Raw genomic sequence first — 12,351 nt, 5'->3', positions numbered from 1 at the left:
AGTTTGCATCCACTGAGATGTCCAAGTTTCTCGCTCAGTTGGGTGTTGAGCATTGCAAGTCTAGCCCCCGGTATGCCCGCTCTAACGGTATGGTGGAGCGACTACATCGTCTGGTGAAAGAACGAGTTGCCAGCCTGAGACCTCATCTACCGCTACACCGCCGCATCACTCAAGTCTTGTTCGACATTCGCAATTCGCGGCACCGGATGCTAGGTACATCGCCGAGCGAAGCGTTGTTCAGCAGAGTCATTCGGACACGGGTTCCAGCATCCATCACCCCACAGATCGTCAACCCATCTGAGCAGATCAAGGCGAAAGCAGCAATGGTTGAAGGTCATGACTCGCGCCGAGGTGTCCGCAAGTTACCCCATTTGCCATCAGGTACGCGGGTAGTGCTCCATGATGGGTGCAGCGACCCTCGAAAAGAATGGAAGGTAGTAGAGCAGTATGGTCGTCAGGTTGGGGTCACTGATGGGTCACGCATACTGCTCCGGAACCGTCAGCATGTTACCGAGTTTGTAGCACCAGCAGCAGCAGCAGCAGCGGAGAAAGCACCCATGAGTGAACCTCTGGCACAGTCAGAGAGGGAGCATGTGCCAGAGCCAGTGTGTGCTCCAGCACTGCCAGTGTCCGACCCAACAAGCCTTCCGTCAGCGAGCAGCGCAACATGCAGGCCCGAAGCTCCAGTAACTGCGCTCACATTGCCGTTGTCTCCTGCAGCTTCACCGGAGACGACAGCATCACCTGCAACACCGGCCTGTATGTCACTGTCACCGCCAACATCTCGTCCAAGTGTATTCCGCGAGGGCGTACAGACCAGAGCTGGCCGTCAGATCAAGCTTACAGAGAAAGCACGTGAAGCTGACATCTGAGTCGTCGAGTCATGCATTACCAAATGAGTGGCTTCAATCGCTACCAGATTGGCGTTGTTTAGAATCTTCTAACTACCTTGTGAATATTTAGATTTTTCTTTATTTTTTCCCTTTATTGGTCGAGTTTGCATTGTAACTCAAACTCATGGTGTTTTTGCCTCAAGTTTTGAGTCAGATTATTTCTAATAGTTGCAACACTTCCCGTCTCTCTTTTACTCCAACACATGTATGTACATTCCTCTGCAAGCTGCAGGATACGGATGCAAGTGTTTTTGTTTTGTTTTTTGTTTTCCTTTTTTCTCTTTCTTCTTTTTTTTTCTTTTTGAGGGAAGGGGGGTAATGTAGATATCGTACATGCAGTTGTATGTAGTACTATGTACGCACCTGCAGGCATGCCGTGCTTGTACCGCTTTATGTATAGCACGAGAGAGATGACATGGCGCACTTCTGATAGAGAACTAAAGAAGATCTGTTTAGCACAATGGCTGTCTTGTGAGTGACTGAATAGATGTCTACAAGAGCCAACAATACAATTTGTTCTGCGGCCTTGGGAGTAGTGTTGGAGTAGAAATTGCTGAGGAGACGTCGCGGAGGGGCGAGCTTTCCTGCGCAGGTATGACTTTGGCCGTATTTCAGCATGGTCGAGTGGAAAATTTCAAAAAGGTTTATTTCAAGAAACCCCCAAAAGGAAGATGGGGGACATGTCCTCAGCGCTAGAAAAGGCGTTCTACTATCTGCCGGTGTATAGTTCTGGCCAATTGAGGACGTAGCTGGCTGTTTTGCCAGCGCTTGTAAATTGGCTATTTTCAAGACGATCATTTGTGGCGTCAGGGGGTGATGGACCTCGTCTTCTGGGATCCTGGCGTGGCTTAGCGGTACTGCTCCAGGAACTCTTCTAAGGTGAGGCAATATTGGCTTGATGGAGTTTTGTTCATAGCTTGTTCGTATACGTTGTGGCGTGACTCGTTTCTAGACCCATAAATAATGTGATATTTCGGCCATTTCTGAGGGGTATCCAGATTTCAAGGTTCCCTTCAGAAACTTTTTCAAGGGCTTTGCACAATCGATCCACACCCCAAAGGGAACCTACCTGCAAATTTTGAGCGAAATCGGAGAGATCCACTTGCACACATACTTTGGTATTCTCAGACATGCTCTCTTAATTCTTTTTATCGTATGCAATACCTGCAACAACCATGGAAATGGAATATTCCACACTCCCTCCGGAGAAAAACACGAGTTACTATCAATTTATACAATGACACAATGATAATAGACGACTGCCCATATGCCTGCATCGGTCGAGTAGCATACTATTCAAAAAAAGCATTTCAATTCTATAAGCCCATTGCCCATTGCCAAATATGGACTGAATGAGTAATGCAGGTGAGTACGTTGGGATCAGCAATGCACTGTTCAACAGCCCCAGACGACCATGCCTAGGTGGTCGTGTGGGTGTTTATGGTACAAATTACGTCATTGCGCAATGGACTTATTGCTTGGCGTTTTCTCTTCTTCTGCTCTTCTAGTGGATTTCAATATCAGTTTACCAAATGACGACAAAGGTGCAAACGTGCAGTATACAATTGAATTGATCCGCTACAGTCTGAACAAAGGCTTGTTTGAAACCGTGCTCGAGCAGAGTGGCTACACGGCGAGTGACTTTCCTCGTACATTGCTAACCACCTGGCACGCTGGGCAGTTCTTCGTTCATGTGTACGGCGTACAGCAGCCAGGCTTTCGACACACGGTCCTCATGGACTATTCCCAACCCGATGTTCTGAGTAAGAGTGTTAAGGCGTTTCCAGCAATCTCTGTGCTGTTGTTGTTGCTGCTGCTGCTGCTGCTGCTGCTGCTGCTGTTGCTGCTGTTGTTCTTGTTCTTGTTCTTGTTGGGGGTGTGGTGGTGATGGTGGTGGTGGTGGTGGTGATGAGGGTTGGGTTCGGGGGGGGGGGGGGGGCGGGGAGGGGGGGGGGGATGCTGCTGCTGCGTCTGCTCTTATAGAGGTGGAATCCTGATAATTCGAATATGGTTTTTTCGCTTAATTAGAAGTTTTTCCAGGACCGATTTCTATCAATACGATTCCCACATAACAATTTCTGATAATTCGAACCACGAACTGGACATGTCCGGTTAATTAGAAGTCCCACGGATTCCACTTACATAGAAAATGTGTGGGATTCGTGCTGATAATTCGAAGTTGGCAAAGTGTAATTCGAAGTTCACTGTACACTGTGCTGGTCAGTTCAGTTTGCATGAGCAGGCTGTGTCGGTCAGTTCAGTATCAGTGAAATCTGTGTCTAACCTGTATCTCTCTCCCTTGCTGCTCAGCTGACTTGTGTCGTGCGTGCTTGCATGTATAGGGGTGTGGGCTGGAGACGCAGGAACTAGGCTGTCCAATTGTGTCAACTTTGCTGCGAAACGGGACGCTCATACATGATGAAACTTACACAACAGAAATTGTGTCCCATATGATAGGCATGAAAATGGTTTTAGTCCAAAGCGGGATGATTCGTGGCCTACAGTGCACAGTCAGAGTACAGTTGAACATCGATTATCCGCACATCGACTATCCGACCATTCGATTATCCGTAACAGTTTTTTTTGGGTGCACGTGCCGTAGAGTACGCACTGTGCATGTAGTGAGCCATTCAAAAATACGAAAAATTTGAAAAGTAAAAAGTAAAAAGGTCGTGCGGCTAGTATTAAAGGGGAAGTATACCCTAAAATCAAATTTTCACCAGTTGTAGTCTTCTGGGTGCTGAGTCGAATGGTCTTGGTCCGAGGAAGCTGCGACGCTCCCTTCCTACTTGAATCCCAATCGAACTCGCGCACTTCCACCGAAACTGGGTGACTGCGCCCTACTAGATGGGGATTTGTATGCAAAATGTCACTAAAAGCGCCATTTCGTTCTTATAAAAGCACGGATGACCGCGATTGGCCCATATGTTGTAGTCTTTTGGACGCTGAGTCGACTGGTTTTGGTCCGAAAAGGCTGCGATGCAGTGTTCCTCCTTTATTCCCAATCGAACATGGTTGAACAAGCGGTCACGTGCTCCTGGGTGCCCAAATCACCTGGTCACCGCGCCAGCAGGCGACAACTTTCACACCAAGGTTCAACTCGAGTTCAACTCGAGTGACAGGACTGCACCCAAAAAAGGTCAAACAGGCTAGTAAGTTGTACCCTGCAGGCACAGTGACCAGGTGACTGGCGTACGCAGGAGCACGTGACCGCTTGTTCAACCATGTTCGATTGGGAATAAAGGAGGAACGCTGCATCGCAGCCTTTTCGGACCAAAACCAGTCGACTCAGCGTCCAAAAGACTACAACATATGGGCCAATCGCGGTCATCCGTGCTTTTATAAGAACGAAATGGCGCTTTTAGTGACATTTTGCATACAAATCCCCATCTAGTAGGGCGCAGTCACCCAGTTTCGGTGGAAGTGCGCGAGTTCGATTGGGATTCAAGTAGGAAGGGAGCGTCTCAGCTTCCTCGGACCAAGACCATTCGACTCAGCACCCCGAAGACTACAACTGGTGAAAATTTGATTTTAGGGTATACTTCCCCTTTAACCACTGAAAGTGTGTGAGTGACAGTTTTTTCTTATCCGGAACATTTGCCTTATCTGAACACCGCCTGACAGCTGTCTGCCCAGAGGTGGTCGGATAATCGATGTTCAACTGTATATCATCCTACACCTCTATTGAACTTCGTAGCTATAACGTATGAGTGTTCCTGTAGCATCATATGGGCCGTGGTCAGCTAAATCATGTCTTTGGGTTTTCGCAAAACAAATTGAGAAATGACGGAATGAAAAAAATGTTTTTGTCAAGCGCGTTCACTCTGCGCTTCATTCACGAACCGGTGGCGATCCTCTTCTCAAATTTAGTTCAAACACTAATCTTGTTTGGGAGTCAAGTTCAAGTAGCTGGTAAGCGAAGACTGACAATGTCCGTGTCTAGTGACACTAGAGCATCTCGCAGGGCCAGACGATCGCTGTGCATAGCCCGGGTTTGGTCAGGTGTCAGCAAGGCCAAGACGATCCCTGTGCATGGCCCGGGTTTGGTCAGGTGTCAGGAAGGCCGTAGCAGCGGATCTGCAGAGAGACGGCAGTTTTTGAATCTGATGTTGATGTTGACAGCGAAGCTGAATCACCCCCGTAGTTCCCAGTAGTGAAGAAGCCTTGCGGGCGAGTGAATCAGACGACGAACGAGCTGATGGCGTTACATGCAACTCAGTTCTCATGAGCCGTCTGACGCAGTCTCGGAGCGCCGGTGACAATCACAGTGTCACAGCCAGAATCGAAAGAGTATGCAAGTGCAACGCCGCCCAGAGCATCGTGGTGCTTTCCAGGAAGAACTTGGTCCATGACTTGGAACTGATGTTGACATGCTCAAGTCGGTGTCATCATCTTTAGTTCCTTTGAATTTTTGCTCCTCCACAAAAGCCACTTGTTTGTCTGTGTGTCCGACTGTGCAAAAATTCTATTTCAAAGTTTATATTTTGAAAGCGGTGTTTGGGGCACTTTTAGACTACTTTGGTGCCCTGCACTGCCTTCAAGAGGTCAAGTAAGGTCCCCAAACCTGTTTTCTGGAGAAAAACAAAATTTGAAAACTTTCACTGTAAGACATGTTTCAGCTGCCCGCAGGCCGTGTGGTGATAGAGGAGGAGATGTTGGTAACAACGCCATCGCCACCACCTCCACCACCAGGAGCAATGGCGTGACAATGACGAGAGAGCTTGAAAGCTCAGGGCCCTACTCTATGCTTTTTTCCCTAGCTCATCATGCATGTTATTAGAACTGATGGAACTTTCTCTTTGGCCCCAACTTCGTTGCGGTCTTGTAGTGTTTTACGTCGACCATGACGGCTACAATGCCCAACCATACCACAACGAACTGATCGGCTACATCATTGTATTGCAAAAAGTTTCCATCTGTTCGAATAACATGCATGATGAGCTAGGCAAAAAAGCATAGCGTAGGGCCCTGAGCAAAAGAAATAAAATGACGGCTTTGAGCAGCAAAGCCAAGTTAGCCCACGCATGCGCGCACGTGTTTTGTCACGGGTTCGTCACGCGCACATGAATAAAAAATATTTTTTCCGAAAATGGTGGATGAAAAAATAAATCTTGCGTGGCCGCTTTGCCCTGCCTCGTGTCAGCAAAGCAACTTCCTTGTCAACAATTTCTGTCATCCAGTTAGTCAAAGTGACTCAAGGTCGTGTTTTCTCCGTTTTCTCCATTGTCTCTCCGCCAAGCTGTACAAGAGTATCAGTTGTGCTAGTCTGCGTAGACAAGCGCTGACTCGTGTGAGCGGGAAGCGCTTGAAAATTCACAACTTCAAACAGCGATCGATCGCGCTTTGTTGAAATATTTATTTGTTGCGTGGGCAGATAGAGTAGCTCATGGTCGCAGTAGTGAATTTCCTGGAGTTCATGAGGCCAAGCAAGAACTACTCGAAGCAGAGGACCAGTTATTTAGGCCTCGACATGGCGAGTGGCGTTGACGCCAACTCAGAAATGGCTGTGATTACCTGTCAAAAAATCTAGCCAAAGAAGTAGACAAGGAGCAGAGGCATTTGCATGGACAACGTACGATGGTGGTTTGCAACATGCTACTACTGCTGGAGCGACGTTGAGTGCAGGGACGATCGTTGATCATCTAAGTATCAGGTGTGGTTGTCAAACGCTTGTGGCCTTTGATGTGGATATGAAGATTTTATGCCCACTGTGCGTTCGTCATGGCCAGCAATTGAGGACATCTGAGAGTTGTAATTTTTGTACTCCACCGAGGTGTGATTTTTGGCGTGCTGGGCCAAGCACAAGGAAGCCATCTGCAAAAAAACTGCAGAAAATGGTTGTTGTTTGATCCTTTGGTGTAATCTTTGTTTCTAGTCGAAGCTTGTTGCTGTTTGGAGCAGAAACGCTGAAATTGACTATTTTCTGCATGTACTCATACCTGTACTCATGTACTCAGTCATGCAGTCTCACTCGTATTTTAGCTCTTTTTCTGGAATGGATGCTGCTCTGCGCCCCTTGGTGAATATTTCCTGCGCTCGTGGAGCAGCTGAAAAGGACCACTGGTATGTCTAGTTCCTGGTTTGAAAGTGGAGAGTCGACTTTTGTGCCTTGAAAAAGGAGTAGAGAGCGATAAAGGTACGTCTGTTGCTTATTTTTTGAGTGCTCCTCGTACATTTTTGATCGTGATAGAAATTCTCAGACCAAAGTCAGACCAAAGTCAGCGCGATGATGGCCGTACAGTTTTCTTGTGGATTTTTTAGTTGTTTCATCTAGTATCTATGTCAGTATCGTGATGGTGAAGTGGAGAGGGTGATTTTCTTCCTCTAGGCTTCGTTCGGCCGACTTTGCTTCGTCCTCGTTGAAAAGTGATCCTGAAAAAAATGTCGATTCGCAAAATTATGTTGATTTTGAATGTACGTGATGACATGCGATTGCTGGCTATGTTATGCACCACATCTGCTGTGCACGTGGCATTACCCTATCTCAGGGAGAAATCATCAACCCAGTCATTCTGGGTAAAACTATTCCTGATAGCTGTGCAGGCCAGCACAAGAACCAGTACGCTGCACTAAACAAGGTGCTTATGTTTGTGTGCTTGATGGTCAATGGAATGAGTTCAACTGAAAGCAACGGTCCCGTAGGTCTTCGGCAACCTCAGCAAGGTGGTCGGCCCAGCAACAGTGGTGACGGTACTTGGCATAGAAGTCGACAGCGTGGACCAGGTGATGCGGCTACCTGACCAGAAGTTATTTGCCTTTCTAGCGGCTTTGAGTGAGTAGTCCACGCGCACTAACTACACAACGCGGGAACTGCTGTCGCTGATCGGAACCTTGTCCTTGCCGCAAAGGTGGTTCCTCCTGGCAGGATCTTCATCCGTCAACTCCTGTATCTTAGCTGGACAACTCTGTCTCTTCAGTCAGTAGTCAACATCGACACAGAAGCTCACTTGGACATCGAATGGTCGCACTCCTTTACTGCAAACTGGAATGGCCAATCCTTCTTCTACGATGTCGAGTGTTCAAAGTCCCCTGACCTTGAGCTATTCACGGATGCCTCTGATGTTGGCTTCTGCGGTTTCTATCAAGGACAATCGTTTTTGGGGCAATGGGCCGCTGAGATGCAGCATGAACCTATTGTGATTACTCGCTTCCGAGAACTAGCTTCTACAGCCAACCAATGCCTGGTGCCAACTCCTCCGCTGAACTCGTCGCTCTGATTTCTGCCAGCAATGATCTCATGAGCGACTCAGACCTTTAAGCCCGGTATTTGCGCACACATAATCTGATGTACCCAGTTTCGGCTATGGCCGAGTTCCGGTCCCTGACCGCTACTGCCGGCAGCCCACGGCCAGTGTTTGTGTTCGTCGCCAGCAGCTACTTCTCCCGAGTTTGCTCGACTAAGATCCTCAACTGCAACCGGGTGAGCTCCCATTCTGTGCGCATTGGCGGGGCCACACTCATGGCTCACCGGAGTACAAGTGTCTGTGAAGCAGCCATATGCCATGCAGGCTGCTGGCAAAGTGCAGCATCCGATCACTATGTCAGGCGTGCAGCCGGTATTCCCTCTGTGCAATGGCTAGCAGCAAAGACTGGAACAGCCCACGCCCATGTGGTGTTGAGAACAGAAGTGAGGTACATTTGTAGTGTTGTACAGTGTCGTGCCGTCCGCTTGTTGTGCAGTCCTTGTGCCGGTGTGGCTCTGTGGGTATCACCGACAGCTTGACAGCTTTGAGCAGCAAAGCCAAGTTAGCCCACGCATGCGCGCACGTGTTTTGTCACGGGTTTGTCACGCGGCACATGAATAAAAAATATTTTTTCCGAAAATGGTGGATGAAAAAATAAATCTTGCGTGGCCGCTTTGCCCTGCCTCGTGTCAGCAAAGCAACTTCCTTGTCAACAATTTCTGTCATCCAGTTAGTCAAAGTGACTCAAGGTCGTGTTTTCTCCCCTCCCTCCCTCCCTTTGGACATGACACGTTGGTATCTTGTGCCACGTGACGAGGCCCCAAGGAGGTTCAAATGCATTTGCCTCTCAGTGTTGTGCTGTATTGTCTCAGTGTTGTAACACCTGTATGTTGTTGTGTGGTTGACCCACCGGTTTGAGGCATGATGGTCAACTGTGTATGTTGTATCGGTGTGTTCCCGTTTGAAGTTGCCGGGCCACCATGTGGTTGACCCGCCGGTTTGAGGCATGGGTGGTCAACTGTGTCTGTTGTATCGGTGTGTTCCCGTTTGAAGTTGCCGAGCCACCATGTGGTTGACCCGCCGGTTTGAGGCATGGGTGGTCAACTGTGTCTGTTGTTTCGGTGTGTTCCCGTTTGAAGTTGCCGGGCCACCATGTGGTTGACCCGCCGGTTTGAGGCATGGGTGGTCAACCGTGTATGTGTATCATTGAAGTTGCAATACGTACATTGCTGTGACTTGCCCGATTGCAGTGGCCGGGCACCTACGCATTTATTTGCCTACTTGTGAAGAGATATCTCTTCTGGTTTATTGCATAATTCTTGGCTCAATGTTATCCACGGTGTCGCTCGCTGCAAAGTCTCGTAAATATTTATCAGACAAAATTGAAAGAAAAAAAAACTATGGCATACCCCACTTCCTTGTATTCTATCTGCTTGGTGTACATGTGTCCACGTTTTGTACGTTTGGCACGCACATGCGTGTGTGTGTGCGTGAGAGCGTGTCTGGATAAATGTGCATATTGATTGATGTTTTGTTTGTTTTAAGTTTTATTGTGTGTATGCGTGCATGCATGTGGGTTAACTTTCTCTTTGCATTCAAGGGTAATACGACACCATCTACCACCTTGATGACCTAAGCAAAAAAGCATAGGGATGTTATATATTTTTCATCTCTCCAATTTTTTTTCAAGACATAACCTGAGATTCGAACCCGCACTGTCGCCCTGCATGCATTCCCCCGATACACTTTGCATACATACTCATTCTTCCAAGTTGCTTCACGTTATGATCTTGCATTTGACAGTCCTATTTGAATAGTGTGGCCAGCTGTCTTTGATGGTACGGTACGGGACAGGTACGGGATAGCGCCAGGCATGCCGATGGCACAAACAAACAAACACGGAACGAGAGAGCTTGGCAGCTCAGGGCCCTACGCTATGCTTTTTTGCCTTGATGACCTAGGCAAAAAAAGCATAGTAAATTTTTCATTTATCCTATTTTTCAAGACATAACCTGGGATTCGAACCAGCACTGTTGCCCTGCATGCATCCCCCGATACACTTTGCATACATACTAATTCTTCCAAGTTGCTTCACGTTATGATCTTGCATTTGAAAGCCCTATTTGAATATTGTGGCCAGCTGTTCGTGGCCAGCCGTTTTTGATGGTACGGTACGGTACGGGACAGGTACGGTCGAGGGTAATACGACACCGTCTACCACCTTGATGACCTAGGCAAAAAAGCATAGGGATGTTATAAATTTTTCAATTCTCCTATTTTTTCAAGACATAACTTGGGATTCGAACCCGCACAATCGCCCTACATGCATTACCTGATACACTTCGCATTCATACTCATTCTTCCAAGTTGCTTCACGTTATGATCTTGCATTTGAAAGCCCTATTTGAATATTGTGGCCAGCTGTCTTTGATGGTACGGTACGGTACGGGACAGATACGGGATAGCGCCAGACGGACGTCCGTCCGCCACAAACAAACAAACACCAAATTAAAGCTGTGTGGACCCTGGCTAGCGCCAGACGTTACTGAAGTAATGTCTTCTGCATAGCTACGGGAATTAAAGCTGTGTGGACCCTGGCTAGCGCCAGACGTTGCTGAAGTAACATATGTTGCATAGCTACGGGAATAATACATACATGTCTATAGTGAGAGCTGTGGCACAAATATAGGAGTAAATAGATTATAGTTCTTTTTTCCTTTTCAGCGCCATCGTTTCAGCGCCATCGTTTCAGCGCCATCGTTTCAGCGCCATCGTTTCAGCGCCATCGTTTCAGCGCCATCGTTTCAGCGCCATCGTTTCAGCGCCATCGTTTCAGCGCCATCGTTTCAGCGCCATCGTTTAAGCGCCATCGTTTCAGCGCCATCGTTTCAGCGCCATCGTTTCAGCGCCACCGTTTCAGCGCCATCGTTTCAGCGCCATCGAGAGAGAGAGAAAGAGAGAGAGAGAGGGAGAGAGAGAGAGAAAGGGAGGAAGGGAGGGAGGGAGAGAATGAAAGATAAAGGGCCTGGGTAGCTATGGCAAATATGGACGCGCAAGTAGCTACCCAGGCCAACGGAACGAAAGATGAGTAGGAGGGTAAGTACGGGGTGCATGCATGCAGTCCAGCTTGGGAAACGTAGATTGTACGTGAGGAGGAGTTACTTAACACACAACCAACAAATTCTGCTCTTCACAGTAGGTGTTATCCTCTCTTCTGTCATTGCCATTGCCTGCAGGTCCTGTGCCACTGTTGAAGTGGTATATAACCAACAGCACCACTATCCTCAGCCAGGTCACTGTCCTCTCACTATCCCCCAACGTCAGCTTCCTCATCGCGGAGATACCGGAAATTAATCGTACTGGCGTTGAGGTGACTGAAGCCTGGCTTAGAGAGCCTACACGGGGATTCGTCCAGACTATGATGGTTATAGGCGTGCGTGCCGTGTTTTTGAATGTGCCGGATGGTTCATATGAGCTCTACTTTTCGACTGGCGCACTCTCCACCCCAACGCGCTTGGTTGATATCAGATCCAAGATTGGTAAGACTGGGTTTTGTTCATTGAAGTCTAATTTGGAATTCCACTATTCAGCAAACATACAAACAAACCTCAGCATACCATAATTATATGAATCCCGGATACTGCACAGGTCAAAATTTGTGTTTAACAACCACACAAGCCGACCTGTTTGGGAGCTATTACGCGTTGTATTATCAGGGCATAGGCAACAATTGCCGCATGCAGTATGCAATACTATGGACCAATGCCGTAGTATCGCAGGCAACAATTGCCGCATGCAGTATGCAATACTATGGACCAATGCCGTAGTATCGCAGGCAACAATTGCCGCATGCAGTATGCAATACTATGGACCAATGCCGTAGTATCGCAAGCACCAATGTGCGTTAGACTGGCCAATGCCAGGGCTAATGGGGGCAACAATTGCCCGGCGTGTCAATACACGCATACGGTAGGGATGCACTTGTGAGCACATGTAGGCGCACTTGGCTCAATGCCGGCCTGACCCACGATCCCTACCGTTCTCCCAAAATACAACATGACCCAAACAGGAATTATCGGCATTACTATAGTTCTAGTATAATAGGTATATCATATGTACACTACAGCTGTTGCTAGGGCCGTCCAATGCGGCTACCCATTAGCATAACGGGCAGAGACTAGAACAATGCCGCTGGCAATGCTCTGTCTGCGACAGGGGTGCGGACATAGCGGAGGTAGGCAGAGCTTTGCCACCTGCCGGCGGTCTTCAGCACG

At 48.1% G+C, this 12,351-nt stretch overlaps 1 protein-coding gene across 1 annotated transcript in view; it reads left to right on the top strand.

Moving 5' to 3' along the window:
• LOC135816594 (uncharacterized) overlaps positions 1-12,351 on the top strand; it is a 230,806-nt gene that overhangs the window by 42,281 nt on the left and 176,174 nt on the right. Inside the window, exons 6-7 of the mRNA XM_065329777.1 lie at positions 2,402-2,656; positions 11,314-11,616. Coding sequence (XP_065185849.1) covers positions 2,402-2,656; positions 11,314-11,616 — 558 coding nt within the window. The remainder of the gene's footprint in view (positions 1-2,401; positions 2,657-11,313; positions 11,617-12,351) is intronic.

The sequence above is a fragment of the Sycon ciliatum genome, chromosome 1 (genome assembly GCF_964019385.1).
Source record: "Sycon ciliatum chromosome 1, ocSycCili1.1, whole genome shotgun sequence".
Taxonomy (NCBI): Eukaryota; Metazoa; Porifera; class Calcarea; order Leucosolenida; family Sycettidae; genus Sycon; species Sycon ciliatum.
The sequence above is the reverse complement of the archived record's forward strand: the minus strand, read 5'-3'. Positions and strand labels throughout refer to the sequence as shown.